General features: G+C 48.7%; 1 protein-coding gene and 1 pseudogene across 1 annotated transcript; one reads left to right on the top strand and one right to left on the bottom strand.

Moving 5' to 3' along the window:
• Positions 1-4,911: 4,911 nt before the first annotated feature.
• LOC119266293 lies at positions 4,912-5,050 on the bottom strand (annotated as a pseudogene).
• A 5,228-nt stretch (positions 5,051-10,278) lies between these two features.
• LOC119368794 (BTB/POZ and MATH domain-containing protein 1-like) lies at positions 10,279-11,570 on the top strand. Its single transcript, XM_037633952.1, has one exon. The coding sequence runs from the start codon at positions 10,295-10,297 to the stop codon at positions 11,282-11,284; it is 990 nt and encodes a 329-aa protein (XP_037489849.1). The 5' UTR covers positions 10,279-10,294; the 3' UTR covers positions 11,285-11,570.
• Positions 11,571-15,604: the final 4,034 nt, after the last annotated feature.

The following is a 15,604-nucleotide window of genomic DNA, read 5'->3' as shown; positions in this document are numbered from 1 at the left end:
GAACTATATAGTAGTACTATATATACCTCAACGCCTGCTGAGATGGATTGTACGATGGTCCAAGGTTTTCCCGGCGGCCATGATGAAGGTGTAGTCATTCCCTCCGAACTCTCCCATCAAGAAGACGGATCTCCTGAAATAGTCTCTGCAACCTTAAGATAAAACACAATTTATCAGCCGATTCGTCATTCAATCCAATGAATGACATATAAACTTATAACCAAGTGGAGTTGGTATACTATACGTAGGTATAGTACCTTGTGGTGTTGAGCACAAGGTGGGCTTGAGCTTCTGGAACCAGTCGAGCTGCACGCTCAAGGAGCTGTTGAAAGGGGGCGCACTCGTGATGTTTTTCTCGTAGAAGTAGGATAGATCAAGCGCCGTAGCCCCGATGACAGCGAAGTTTGCTCCATGGGTGAAGTTATGTTCTTCACCGAGAATTGGGGGGACGAAAGGGAGCCCAAACTCATCGGCTGCCAAGTTGATTGATCAACCATCAGTCCACGCATTGGCAGACACTACCTTCTATCTAGCATTCTCTCTAACAAAAACCTGAGAGCAAGCTAGCTAATTCGAGATAAAGGACGGAATCATGTGCATAAATACCAATGAAGTCCAAGATGATGCGGCCGTTAGAGGCTCGGCCAGTGGGGCGACCGAAGAAGGTCTCCCCATAGGGGAGGTTGCTGAAAGGGATGATCGGAAGCAGCGGCGCTGCGAGCTTGACAAAGTTGCCGGTGTCGCCGTACGAGTTGCCGAAGCTGAAGATGGAGTGGATCGAGCCACGGCCAGGGTTTGCCTGAGCGTAATGTACGCTGGCCAGGAGAGGGAGGAGGAAGAAGGCTATGCACCTTGGGGCGGAGTGATGATGCTCCGTAGTTGTGGCGCACGGTGTGAACTGGTCGGCAAGCTATGCTATTGCTATGTGGAGGAAATGCCCAGGTACATACATATATAAGGGGGGAAATACCCATGTGCACTCGGGCCCAGTCCTCCCTCGTATCCCATAGTCAGAAAGATTGATTTGCCGTGATTATCCCCGTAGGGTTGGCCGTGTATTTATAATAGACAATGCGTGATCGCATCTGTAGATACAACAGAATACAGGATCCTAACAAGAGGATAAGTCTATACACGGATAAGTACTGATAAGTCTATACACGGATAAGTACTGAATTTGTTAGCTCTAACTAACACAGCAATATACGATTGTTAACATTCCCCCGCAATCTCATCATGTGGAAAGGTTGAGATTGGAGCGCAATCGTGATAGCATCAGCTTTGTGAGTGGCTTGGTGAAGGCGTCCGCCACCTGATCGGCTGATGAAACAAAACGGACCTCCAAGGCTCCCATGGCGACCTTCTCCCTGACGAAATGGAAGTCCACCTCGATGTGCTTGGTGCGGGCATGGAATACTGGATTGGCTGTGAGGTACGTCGCGCCAAGATTATCACACCAAAGGACCGGTGCTCGGGGTTGTGGAACTCGTAGCTCCTTCAGTAATGATTGCACCCATGTTGCTTCAGCTGTACCATTCGCCAATGCCTTGTACTCCGCTTCTGTCGATGATCGTGACACTGTGGGTTGCTTACGTGCAGTCCAAGATATAAGATTAGGGCCGAAAAACACAGCAAACCCTCCTGTCGATCGCCTGTCATCACTGCAGCCCGCCCAGTCAGCATCAGTAAACACACTTAGTAGAGTGCATGATGATCGACGAATAGTCAAACCGGTGGTCGCTGTTCCTTTGACAAACCGGAGGATACGCTTGACAGCCTCCCAATGAACATCAGTGGGGCAAGATAAGAACTGGCAGACCTTGTTTACTGCAAATGAGAGGTCTGGGCGTGTCAAAGTCAGATACTGAAGAGCTCCCACTGTACTTCTGTACTTGAACGCTTGATCCTCATTCAGTTTATGTCCAGCATCGCGAGTGAGCTTCTCGTGAGTACACATCGGTGTTGAAACTGCTTTGCAATTCGCCATATCTGTACGCTGCAGCAAGTCCATGGCGTACTTTTTCTGGGTAAGAATGATTCCCCCGGAATTGGGAAGTACTTCAATACCGAGAAAGTAACAAAGAGGACCAAGGTCCTTGACTGGGAAGGTCGCAGAGAGCTTCTGAAGCAGCTTTGTCATGGCAGAACTGGATGAACTCACGATGACAATATCGTCCACATATACAAGCATATAAACGGTCACACCCCCATCAGCAAAGATGAACAAGGACGTGTCAGCAGCCGAGGGAGAAAAACCGAGTTGTTGAAGGCGCTCACTGAGACGAGCGTACCAAGCGCGAGGCGACTGTTTCAAACCATACAACGCTTTATGCAGTTTGCAGACATAGTCCGGCCTGGTTGAAACCTGAAAACCGGGTGGTTGTTGCATGTAGGCTTCGTCAGTGAGAATACCATGCAGAAAAGCGTTGCTTATATCAATCTGTCGGCAGTGCCAGCCGCGGGAGACAGCGAGGGACAGCACCAAACGCACAGTTGCTGGTTTTACAACCGGGGAGAAAGTTTCAGAGTAGTCAAGCCCATGTTGCTGAGTGAAACCCCGAGCGACTAGTCTTGCTTTGAACTTGTCCAGAGAGCCATCAGCCTTGTGCTTCACCTTGAAAATCCATTTGCACCCGATGATATTTTTGCCAGGAGGACGAGGCACGAGAGACCACGTCCGGTTCTGCTGCAGGGCAGCAAATTCAGACTCCATGGCCGGGCGCCAGTGCTCATTCGCGAGGGCATCGCGGTAGGAGCGCGGCTCGGCGTGGAAAGCGCGGCGGCGAGGATCGTAGCGGACCGTGCCATCGCTCGGGACGAGCGGCTTGATGATGTTGTGTCGAAGACGGGTCATCATCGGGTGCCGTGCGTCCGCAGGCGCTGCGGCTGCAGGAGCGGCGGCTGCTGGAGGGGGCGACGCAGGCGGCGTCGGTGATGCAGCCGGCCCATGGGCCGAGGCGGGTGTGCTGTTAGGCGAGGACGAGTCGGCCCCAACCGGCGCGGGAGAAAAGTCAAGCCGGCCCATTGGAGAGACCGAGCTGCCCGCGCCCGGGGAAGCCGCTGGAGCGGGCGAGGGCGCATCTGCATGGGCGTGACGTGGCGTACATGGGGACGTTTCCTCCGGCGACGTCGAACGGGCGGAACCTGCAGAACCAGGAGACAAGCTGGATTCGGGATTAGCAAGCAAGGTCGTGTCATATCGCCGCATACGGTCATCCACTAAAGCTGGCTCGGTTAAGGAAAACAGAGAGGGAGGCGTGGATAACAGCGGGGACGTGGTGGATGACTGCGAAGATTGATCAAACGGAAATACAAGCTCGTCAAAAACAACATCCCGCGATATATAGATGCGTCCTGTGGACCGATCCAAACACTTGTACCCTTTATGCATGGAACTGTAGCCCAAGAATACGCACTGTATGGAACGAAATTCAAGCTTCCGGTTATTGTATGGCCTAAGGTTGGGCCAACAGGCACACCCGAACGCACGAAGAAATGTGTAGTCGGGTTGTTCATTGCGAAGGCAAGTGATCGGAGCAGAGTTCTGAAGAACTCGTGTGGGCATGCGATTTATAAGATAACATGCTGTAAGAAATGCCTCATCCCAAAAACGAACCGGAAGAGATGAATGAGCAAGCAAAGCGATACCCGTTTCAACAATATGGCGATGTTTGCGCTCGGCAATGCCATTTTGTTGGCTCGTGTGAGGGCAAGAGACCCGATGAGTGATCCCTTCCCTTTGAAAATATTTGTTGAGGCGACGATACTCGCCACCCCAGTTGGTTTGAACAGTTTTAATTTTAGTATTCAACATGCGCTCAACATGTTTTTGAAAGGTGTAGAAGGCTTGCTCAACATCAGATTTTCGCTTAAGGAGATAAATCCACGTAAAACGACTAAAGTCATCTAAGAAACTCACATAATATTTGAAACCACCCGCAGAACGAATTGCAGGGCCCCATACATCGGAATGAATAAGTTCAAGTGGTTCATGTGTAATATGAGTAGAATCTCGAAAAGGCAATTGATGAACTTTAGCTCGTTGACAAGCATCACAAATACTAGACTGAAGCGAGGGTGCACAAGCGAATTTATTTGATCTAAGGACTGACTCAACGACTTCTTTTGAAGGGTGACCTAATCTTCGATGCCATAGTTCCGGGGAGAGCTTGACAGCGGAGAGAACTCGAGGACTTCGGACGACGATGGATGATTTATTGAGGCTTGGCACCGGGTAAAGGCCATGGCGACTTCTACCGCGAAGAAGAACTGTCTTGGTTGCTCGGTCCTTAAGATAGAAATAATGAGGATGAAATTCAGCAAAAGCGTCATTATCAGAAACAAGTTTGTGCACGGATAGGAGATGCTTGTTAACATGTGGAACATGCAGTATGTTGCGAAGGTGAATTGGTTTGGATGAGCCAGAAAAAGTGGAATGTCCGATATGGGAGATAGACATACCTGCCCCGTTTGCAGCATGCACCTTGTCCTTGCCGCCGTAGCGCTCGTGGATGCCGAGACGGTCGAGGTCGCTGGTCAGGTGGTCGGTCGCACCTGTGTCAGCGTACCAGTCCATGTCCACGGTGTACCCCGCGGAGCCGGTGTTGGTGTTGACGGAGTTGCCGGAGCGCTCGCGCTGCTCGTCGGGCTGGAATGCATGGTTGAAACGATTGCAGCAGTGAAGGGCGTCATGGCCAAACTTGCTGCACACCTGACACTTCAGGTTGGAGCGGCCGTTGCCGCGGCCACGCCCGCCGCGACCGCGCCCCTGTCCGCCGCCTTGTCCGCCATGTCCGCCGCCTTGACCGCCATGTCCGCCGCGTGCACCATTGCCGCCGCGATCATTGGCACGAGCAGCGGTGTTGGCGGAGGGATGGATTTCACCTGACGAATTTTGCTGCTCCAGGCGAAGTTCAGCACTAAGGAGATACGCATAGAAGCTGCTGAGACTTACTGGATCATCTCGCGCCGTGATCGACGCGATGAGTGGCTCGAACTCGGAGCCCAACCCAGCGAGCATGTAGCCGAGCACTTCATCGTCAGTGAGGGGCTTGCCAATGGACGCCATCGCATCAGCGAACCCCTTCATCTTACGGTAGTAGTCAGAGGCAGAGAGGTCCTTCTTCTTCAGGTTGGAAAGTTGATACCTGAGCTGCATGATGCGGGCACGATTCTGCGAGGCGAACATGTCGTGCAGTGCAGTCCAAACAGCGGCGGAGGTCGTCAGCTGGGTCATCTGCCCGAGGATGTCCTCGGTCATGGAGCCGAGGAGGGCGATCATGACGAGCTGGTCCTGCTGGTACCAGCGAAGAAACTCCGGATTGGCCACATCAACAGCCGCATCACCGGTTCCTTCCTTGATGGTGTGCGGCGGGGCTGCGGCGGTGCCGGCAACATAGCCGAACAGGCCGTTTGCAGCGAGGGCGGGGACGGCTTGGGTCTTCCATAGCAGGAAGTTATCGCGCGTAAGGCGCAGAGTGATCAGGCTACCGAGCGAGGTGACCGAGATCGGAGCGGAAGTGGAGGAACCGGCGGACAGGGTGCCGGCGTTGAGGGTGGTGAGGGTGCCGGCGGTGCCGGAGAGGGAAGCAGCAGGGTTGGTGCCAGTCATGGTGGAGGAAGTGAGATTGGATCTTTCGCTCTGTATACCAAGTCAGAAAGATTGATTTGCCGTGATTATCCCCGTAGGGTTGGCCGTGTATTTATAATAGACAATGCGTGATCGCATCTGTAGATACAACAGAATACAGGATCCTAACAAGAGGATAAGTCTATACACGGATAAGTACTGATAAGTCTATACACGGATAAGTACTGAATTTGTTAGCTCTAACTAACACAGCAATATACGATTGTTAACACCCATCGCTCAAGTTCTCTGAGATTCGTGCTTTGTCTGTAAGTATCTTCTGTAATCATGTAGCGATAAAGCCATATGAGTTTATGATTCAACAGCCATATTCAAAAATATGTAGAGATAAAGCCATCCTGAATATTTCATACAAGTATTCTTTCATCTCTTGCATGTATGTTTTCCCCCTATGGGAGATAACGCAAGGAACATCCCGTACGTCTCCCTCCCGAGCTGCCCCCCGCGTGGGCGATCGGGAGGCCCCAAGGGCGCAGCCAGGCGAAGCCTAGCCGTCGCCGGCGGTGGCGGGGACTCGGGCCCTCTCGCTCGGGTGGGGCTGGCGCGGGCCGGCGCCGCCGGGCCAGAGCGTGGCGGCGGGCCGGTCGCCACGGCGGGTGGTGGCGGCGCCTCGGCGATGTCGATTCCCCGCGGCAGGAGGCCTTGCGATCTGGTGCGTTGCGGCTGTCAGGGACGACGGCGGCGTGACCGGATCGGTTCGCGGCGGCGCGGCCGGATTGATCGCTGGTCGGCCGTCGGCACGGTGGTGGTTGCGACTCGTCGACAGCTGGGCAGATCCGCGGGATTCTACCTTTATCTGGCCCTTGGCAGCGTGGGCAACTACTGGGGAAACCCTAGATCTCCTTGGGATCGAGCGATGGCGGCGCTTTTGCGTCGTAGTCCCTCTTTAGGGCATTGTTTTGGAGTTTGCTCCGGTTGAAGAGACCAGCGACGTCGCGGCGCACGTCTGGTGGAGCAACTGCCGATGAAAACCGCGCCGACTACGGTCATGGCGGACGATGGCGGCGTCTTAGATGTCATTCCCTTGTCGAGGCATCGTCGTTGTAGTCTGCGTCATCAGGCTCGGGATGCTCCAGGGGAAACCCTAGATCTGGGTCTTCCGGATCGGACAATGATGGCGTTTTATCGCTTTCCCTCCTGGGGGCATCGTTTTGGAGTAAGTGCTGACTGGGGGGATGGTGGAGCGGTGCTTCATCTCACAAATCGATGGCGACGGATATCGGCGGCATGGCGCTGTGGAGGCTCGGCGTCCGATGCACGGAGATGGACTCGCGCAGGAGGAGGTTGCTGTCTGGCGTCATGGTGACGTCGATGGTAGAGTGGCCAGACAAGGTAGAAGCCTCAATATGATCTGAAGACGGACATGTGGAAGATGGCGGCGACGACACACGAGTGCGTCTGACCGAATTATGCCCCAGACCCGGTATGTGGCTCGGCTAGGGCTTCCAAATTTGTTTCGGATTCCGTCTTTTGATGTTAGGCTTAGGTGAGTGGTTTGGGTAGTGCCCCAGCTAGCACCCCTTCATCATTTTGGATAGGAGCAGCGGCATGTATTGCCAAGATGGTGGATTCAGGCACATTGTTGTAATACTTTGTAAGGTCCTCGAGAATAATCAATAAAGTGGCCGTATGCATCTCCCAGATGCAGAGGCCGGGGGTCATCCTCCTTTTCTAAAAAAATATAAAAAATATCGATCTTGTACCCTTCGGGTCGACACAGCACGAAGGCTTCATTTACTGCTACTTTCCACCTATCGCCTGTTAGCTACACATCTCCCTCTCCACCTGAATCTTCTATTTTCCTTCAGCTTTCAAAATCTTCCTGATCTTATTTCTTGACCTTTATTTCTTCCTGTTGTAGTCTATGAAACTATATGAGTTTATGATTCAACAGCTATAGGCAGTTAGATAATTAAAGCATGAACAGTTACCTACTTTTGAAATGGAAGACTAAAATATATTTTATATTTTATTGCCACTGTTAGAAACGAGCGAATTGCGGGCAGTCTTCTCACTGTACCAGTTTATGATTCAACAGCTATATCTAGCTATATGTAGTTAGATAATTAAAGCATGACAGCGACATAATTTTAAAATGGAAAAATGAAAATATATTTTATATTTATCACCACTGTTAGAAAAGATCGAACGCTCACAGTCTTCTCACTATATATACGAATGTATGACTCATCATCGATAGGTAGTTAGATAATTAAAGCATGAACAGTTTGTTAGAAATGCTTTATAAATATCATCTAGATACAGAGGCACATACCATTGATAAAAGTAGAGGCTTGTTATGTTGGCTTGTTCCTCCGTGGCTGCATATTGCAAATTTTCAAATTGAAATAATAATCAAATTCTGTACACACAAAGTAGTTGCCTTTTACGCACCAATCAGAGTGTTTGATACATAATATATTCTTAAATTGCCATATATGAATTTTGTAGGGAACAAATGTTTTCCTTTAATTGTATTCAAAATTTCATATATAAAAATAGTATATAGTTTATTATGAATTAGCTATTGAGATTTTCAAACAGTGTTTATACAAAAGCCAAACTACTAATGCTTTATTTTTTGTCCAAAATTCATATGTAAAATGGAGGTGACATCTATCAAGGGCCTCGTCCCAAGCCTGGCAACGGAGGCATAGGTCCAGCCTGGTCTCTCTAGGATGGATGCAAAGTAAGTAACTGAGCCTTGTATACTAAGCAAAGCACACATGTCACTTGTCAGCACAAAACAATGGACAGTAGGATATGAGTTTTCCATGGCACACTCTCTCGGACACACAAAGGTGTACATTGCAGCGTGAGTTTTTGTCAAGAGGGGGGATTTGAAGAGCATCGTGGATCACATCTCTCGGGCAGGCAGGTGCAGCGTGAGTGTGTTGGCAAGAATGGCACGAGGCCCTTGACAGAGATGCGTTATCAGAGAGTGCACTTTCTTGTATACGGTAATGGTATATGTATAATTTAGGATACTATTATAGTTGTCAAACACAGATTTGGGATTAGTCTAACCTAACAGGGTTTAACAAGATTAGCTAACATATGTATTTGAATCTAAACTAACACAACCTTAGAGTTGAATAGTTCACACTTCATTAGTTCTCTAATCTCAATAATAATAATGCTCTCTTTTGACTTTAAATGACACATCCCTTTCCACATTTTTTATTACAAGGTATCTTAAACTACCAGGTTACCTGGTCAATTCGTTTTATTGGTCCCTTCAAAAAATCCCGCTCGTCCTCCCATGTCGCTCTCAGGGCGGCCCCGGAGGCCCCCAATCCTAGGTCTCGAGCACCTCCCTCCAATCTCTCTCCAAAGGAACCCATTTTCCGCCTCGTAGCTAGATCAGGGCTACCACATTCTCCGACGGAATTGACTAGTGAAGCGCGTCCCTCTGTATCGATGGACCTTCGCTTAACAAAGGAGGGCCAAGGGCGAAGGTCAATAAATGACATCATAGAAGGAGTCAAAATAAAGATGAAACTAGATACATTAAGTGTTGATCATGTTCCTTGTCTCCCCCTTTGAAAGGAAGACTTGGGCGGCGACCGTTCTGCCACATCTCCGTCGGCATGGTTGTGTGTCCTCTACCCCTATGGCCGTCGCTCTGGCGATGGAAGGGGACCCCCGACATTGCTACTCTGATGTGTAGTTGGCTTTGGAATTCGCAGAGGCATAGCGCTGGTGGCGGGATCTTCACCGTGTCAGAATAATTTGGCCGGCCCTGTTTCTTGCCCACTCCGGCGGCTCCAATGAACGATACTGGAAAGCAAGTGGCCTTTTCGTCTCGTCGGGCATCGGATTTGGCGGAGTTAGGCTGTGTCAGCTCCCGTTCGGCTAGCTTCGCCGCTGGTGGAGCTGGGGGCATGGCAGCGTTTGTGGGGTTTTCGAAGCGGGATGTGCAGATGCCAGTGCGCGGCAACATCCATTTCTCCAATCGCATTGGTTGAAGTCGACGCCGTTAGGATCAGACAGACACGGGGATAATCCCCGGCTGTCATACCACAAAGACTCGGCAGAAAAGGCAGCTTTGTTTGCGATGGTGGCGGTAGTTCTCATTTCTCTTTGGAGAAGCAACAACGGCGGCAAAGTCCAATTTTGTGACGAGGGTAGGCAAGGATAGATGCCCAAGGACTGTGCTAGAAAATTTCTTGTTTTTGGATCATTCCTGCAAATCTTTCGATCCTTTTTTGTTTTTGTTTTGTGAGGTTGCTTTTACAATTTTCATGTCTCGCCATCTGTTTGTGTGTAAGGGTGTATGCGTATGTATTATGTGTACCAAGTTTGTTCCATGAAGTACACGTGGCAACTTCTTAAAAAAAAAGCAGGAATTACAAGCTATGGTTGTTTTGGATCAAGAAACTGAACTCTTTTTTTTTTAAGTTGATCAATCAAGAAACTAAACAATAGCCTTATTTTTTTAGTATCAAGAAACTAAACAATAGCCAATCGTTCGTTCGTGGCAGCCTCCGGTAAGCCCATCATCCAGGCCCAGTGGTAGCAGCCCATCGTCCAGGCCAGCCAGAGGCCGAGGAGATTTCATCTTCTAATAAAACAGAGGAGAGTCGCTGAACAAACCCTATTCGCCGTCGTCGCCCTAATTTCCCCTCCGCAAAAGAATAGGCAATGGCGGCGGCACTGCAGATGCCTAGTACGACGACTACGGCGTCGGCTTGCGTCCCAGATACGGCGCGGGGCACGCACGTGTTCACGATCGCCAGCTACAGGCTGCACAAGGGCCTCGGCGCCGGCAAATTCATCCGATCCGCCACCTTTGCCGTCGGCGGCTATGACTGGTGCATCCGGTACTACCCAGACGGAGACCTAAACCAGAAGGACCACGTCTCGGTCTGCGTCGAGCTCCAGAGCAAGAACTCCGTGGTGAGGGCGCTCTACGACCTGAGGCTGATCAACCGGGCCACCGGGCTGTCGTCATTGATCTTCTCCCGGCCATCGTCCCTCCCGGCGTTCGACTCCTTGAAGAACGATCATGTCAGGGGTGCTTACAAGTTCATGAAGATCGACCTCCTGGAGGCATCCCCGTACCTGCAGGATGACTGCCTTGTGATCCAGTGCGACATTACCGTTCTCCTCAAGGAAATACCGGCCGTGGCGACGGTTGCCAAGCCACCTGAGATTCAGGTAACACCGTCAGACTTGTCGAACAATCTTGCAAAACTGCTGGAGGGGAACAAAGGAGCGGACATGACGATCAAGGTTAACGGTGAGGTCTTCCATGCGCATAAGATTGTGCTCGCGATGCAGTCTCCCGTCTTCGACGCTCAGCTCTACGGGCCAATGGGGGACAGCGAGAAACAGTGCATACAGATTGAGGACATGCAGCCAGCTGTTTTCAAAGCATTGCTTCACTTCATGTATACAGATTCATTGCCTGTCATGCACGACCTTGACAACCATGACAACAAGGAGATGATTAAGCACTTGATCGTGGCTGCAGATAGGTATGCCATGGAAAGGATGAAGTTGATGTGTGAGAGTATGCTATGCAAGAGTCTCGATGCTAAGAGCGTTGGGGCCACATTGGCTCTAGCTGACCAGCATCATTGCAGCAAGCTCAGAGAAGCATGCGTTGAGTATATCAAACTCTTCTCTTAGCTAGAACAGAGGATATATGTACGTGATGGCAAGCAAAGAGTCTGATCGCCTGACTATAGATGATATACTCAAGAATCTGATCGCATGTTAGGGGTGCAATAAAGTTTCGCTAGGTTTAGAGTGAGGATCCGCGCGTACTAGTTGATTTGTGAACATTTAGTTTGATGGTCATTTGCAACATAACACCTTTGATCATGTTTCCTAGTCCTGAAGTTTCCGCAGATAATTGGCAGATGAGTAGGTTTATCAGAAGAAGTGACCACCTTAGACCAGGTTGTCTTGTCATATTTAGTCCTTTTAGAGGTATTTTGGTGGAGTTTGGTTGATTTATCAGAAAATATGTTTGCTAAACCTATATATGAATCCATGCTAGCTCACTAGTTTTCTTGTAAATGTGTTGATATTCTGTCTAAACAATATATTTACCATCATAATTTCCCCTTTTGGTGCATCTTTTTATTTCTAATTATCAATGAGCAGCACTGCCAAAACCATCTCCATTGTGAATTGTATTACTGTACAATAGTGTAAGTAGTAACATTGCATTAGTATGTTGTGTCATGCAAACAATTATCGAATTTCAGTCTATGCAAAGTGCTAATTATACCTCACCAAAAATAGTGCAAATTATACACTATTATAAGCAAATAGAACATTTATGTCAGAGTGCCCAAGATGGTGCTCGCAGCTTTGTTGTACAAATAGGGGTATCTAGTTTGAATGTTGTTACCGGGGTTTTCCTTTCTTTGTAGATTTGACGCAGCAAGAACTTTGGATCCTGGGTTAATTTTGGAGGAATATGAGCTTTGGGCAACCAAAACATGTGCGGCTGGAACTCAAAATGCAGCTCATAAATTACTAGTACTTGTTTGTAGATAGCCTATTGTTGCTAGCTAGCTGCATTGCGTACCTGCACCATCAGGTGTTGTGGTGTTGTACCACAACACCTGTTGATCCTCGGGAATTTGGGCAAATATCTATCGAAGCTGAGTTCTGTTCTCTCAAAGTTTCTCTGTTCCAGTGTTAAATGACATTGACCTTTGATGACATAAGACGTCCTATATATATTTCTGAAGTTTTTCTTTATGGTATTTTATTTCAGAACTTGCACGAGCAAGGGTTGAAAATCCAACTGTTTTACTGTATGGAATTTCTGTTGACTTCCGAACATCTTTGGGTTTACCACTGAATTATTGGAGGTGGCGCCACAATTATTCTTGGAGGTCGAATCTTGTGATGAGAAAATAGGCAGTTTTCTGATTAAATTAATCCATGAATAAATCATGAGCATGACATTGACAGCATTGATAACACACTGGTTACGATCTAACAGAGCATGTACTACGCATATAGTAGAAACATCTACGCATATCGCTAGTACTGCTACAACAGAAAGAAACATGAGAGGGATAAACGATGTATGCCCTCCAATCGGCCACGCGGCGGCGGTGGCGGCAGCAGTAGCCGCGGCATCCTCGGCGGCCTTCTTGTCGGCCTCGGCCTTCTCAGCGGGCAGCACGGTCGGCGTCGGTCGACATGGTGATGACGAAGGTGATGCAGACGTAGATGAACAGAAGCGAGAAGTCGCGTAATCGCTATCCAAAAACCTAATATGTGTAGGAGTTTTTCGAATTCTGGTTTTGCTGCTGCACTAAAACCGTCGCCGTTTACGGGGACGTATTTTAAGTGTTGGCGGACTAAAACCACCTTATGGCTCACTGCCATGAACGTGTTCTGGGTCGCCGGTGTGACTCCCACATGAACGATCGCTCCTGATCAGGAGAAGGCGTTCAAGGAGACCACTGTCGTGTTCCTCGGGGCAGTTCTGAGCGTGATTGGAGATAAGCTGGTTGACGCATATTTGCATGTGCGGTCTGCCAAGGACTTGTGGGAGGCGCTCGAATCTAAGTTCGGGGCTGCCGATGTAGGGAGCGAGATGTATATTATAGAGCAGTTCCATGATTACAAGATGGTTGAAAACCGTCCTGTATTGGAGCAGACTCATTAGATAATATGCATTGTTAAGGAGCTTGAGCTTCTTAAGTGCGAGTTACCGGGCAAGTTTGTCACGGGCTGCATAATCGCTAAGCTTCCCAATTTCTGGAGGAACTTTGCCACCACTCTAAAACATCAGAGGCGTGAATTCTCTGTGGAGGATGTCATTGGTCATCTGAGTGTTGAGCAGAATTCAAGGGCAAAGGACTCGCACGGAAAAGGGGTCGAAGGAACTTCTGTGGCCAACATGGTGCATCAGAAGAACTCCAATTCTCACAAGCCCAAGGGAAAGAACGGTGTCCAACAGAGTGCCGACTTTAAGAAGGAAGGGTAAGAAGACCTTCAAGAAGAACAAGAAGGATGAGGGCTGCTTTACTTGTGGTTCGCTTGAGCATTGGGCCAACAAGTGCCCAAACAAGTATAAGAAGCAAGGGCAGGACTCCAAGTCTGTCAATATGATTGTGAGCAACAATGAGAGTGGTGCATCTGGGTACGGTAATTTATTTGCTGTATTTTCAGTTTGGCCGTCTACCGATTGGTGGGTCGACACAGGTGCAGGTGTTCATGTGTGTGCTGACATTTCATTGTTTTCTTCTTACCAGGCCACAGGTCACGGGTCCGTACTGATGGGGAATGGCGCGAGTGCTTCTGTTCTTGGTGTTGGCATGGTCGATCTGAAGTTTACTTCGGGAAGGATCGTGCAGCTGAAGAACGTGCAGCATGTCCCCGCCATCAAGAAGAACCTCGTTAGTGGCTCCCTTCTATGTAGAGAAGGGTTTAAGTTGGTATTCGAGTCTAATAAATTAGTTGTTACGAAATATGGACTATTTGTTGGAAAGGGTTATGAATGCGGAGGCATGTTCCGCCTTTCTCTTACAGATCTATGTAATAAAGTCGTGAACAATATTCATTTGAGTGTTAATGAATCTGAAGTATGGCATTCACGTCTTTGTCACATTAGTTTCGGTGTTATGACGCGGCTAGCAAAATCGAATTTAATCCCGAGTTTCACTTTAGCCAAAGGTTCTAAGTGCCATTCGTGTGTGCAATCTAAGCAACCTCGCAAGCCTCACAAGGCAGCAGAGGAGAGACACTTGATGCCACTGGAACTCATACATTCTGATCTTTGTGAGATGAATGGTGTGTTGACTAAAGGTGGAAAGAAATTTTCATGACTTTGATAGATGATTCCACTAGATATTGCTATGTGTATCTGTTAAATACTAAAGATGAGGCTCTACACTACTTCAAAATCTATAAGGCAGAAGTTGAGAATCAACTTGAAAAGAAAATTAAACGAGTCCGGTCAGATCATGGTGGAGAGTACTTCTCAAAAGAGTTTGATGCCTTTTGTGCGGAACACAACATTATTCACGAGAGGACGCCTCCCTACTCACCCCAGTCAAACGGGGTTGCCGAGTGGAAAAACCGTACTCTAACTGATTTGGTTAACGCCATGTTAGATACGTCGGGTTTATCCAAGGCATGGTGGGGGGAGGCTATAATGACATCCTGTCATGTTCTGAATAAAGTTCCGACAAAGGATAACGAGATCACTCCTTACGAGAAGTGGACCAAGAGAGGGACAACACTCTCGTACTTATGTACCTGGGGCTGCTTGGCGAAAGTTAATGTGCCGATCCCCAAAAAGCGTAAGCTTGGACCAAAGACTATGGACTGTGTTAATTTGGGCTACGCTATGAATAGTGCTGGCTATAGATTTCTAGTAGTGAAATCCGAGGTACCTGACATGAAAGTCGGTACAATTATGGAGTCTAAAGATGCTACATTCTTTGAGGACATTTTTCCCATGAGAGATGTACAAAGCACTTCTAGACAGGAATCTGAGGAGACTCCTGAACCTGCCATTCCGATGGAATATTATAATCAAACACATGATGAAAACCCTGAGGAGAATAATGAGGAATCCCTTGGTAGGGGCAAGAGACAAAGGACTGTAAAGACCTTTGGTGATGATTTCTTCATATACCTCATGGAGGATAATCCCACTTCTATTTCAGAAGCGTATGCATCTCCAGAAGCTGACTACTGGAAGGATGTGGTCCGTAGCGAGATGGATTTCATCATGGCTAACGGGACTTGGGAGCTTACTGAACGTCCTTATGGTTGCAAACCATTGGGATACAAGTGGGTGTTCAAGAAGAAGCTTAGGCCCGATGGTACGATAGAAAAGTACAAGGCTAGGCTTGTGGCCAAGGGCTACGCCCAGAAAGAAGAAGAAGATTTCTTCAACACTTATTCACCTGTGGCCAAACTGACCACCATTCGAGTATTACTCTCGTTGGCGGCCTCGCATGGTCTTCT

This window comes from Triticum dicoccoides, chromosome 2B (genome assembly GCF_002162155.2).
Source record: "Triticum dicoccoides isolate Atlit2015 ecotype Zavitan chromosome 2B, WEW_v2.0, whole genome shotgun sequence".
Taxonomy (NCBI): domain Eukaryota; kingdom Viridiplantae; phylum Streptophyta; class Magnoliopsida; order Poales; family Poaceae; genus Triticum; species Triticum dicoccoides.
This window is presented reverse-complemented; position numbering and strand designations above follow the sequence as displayed.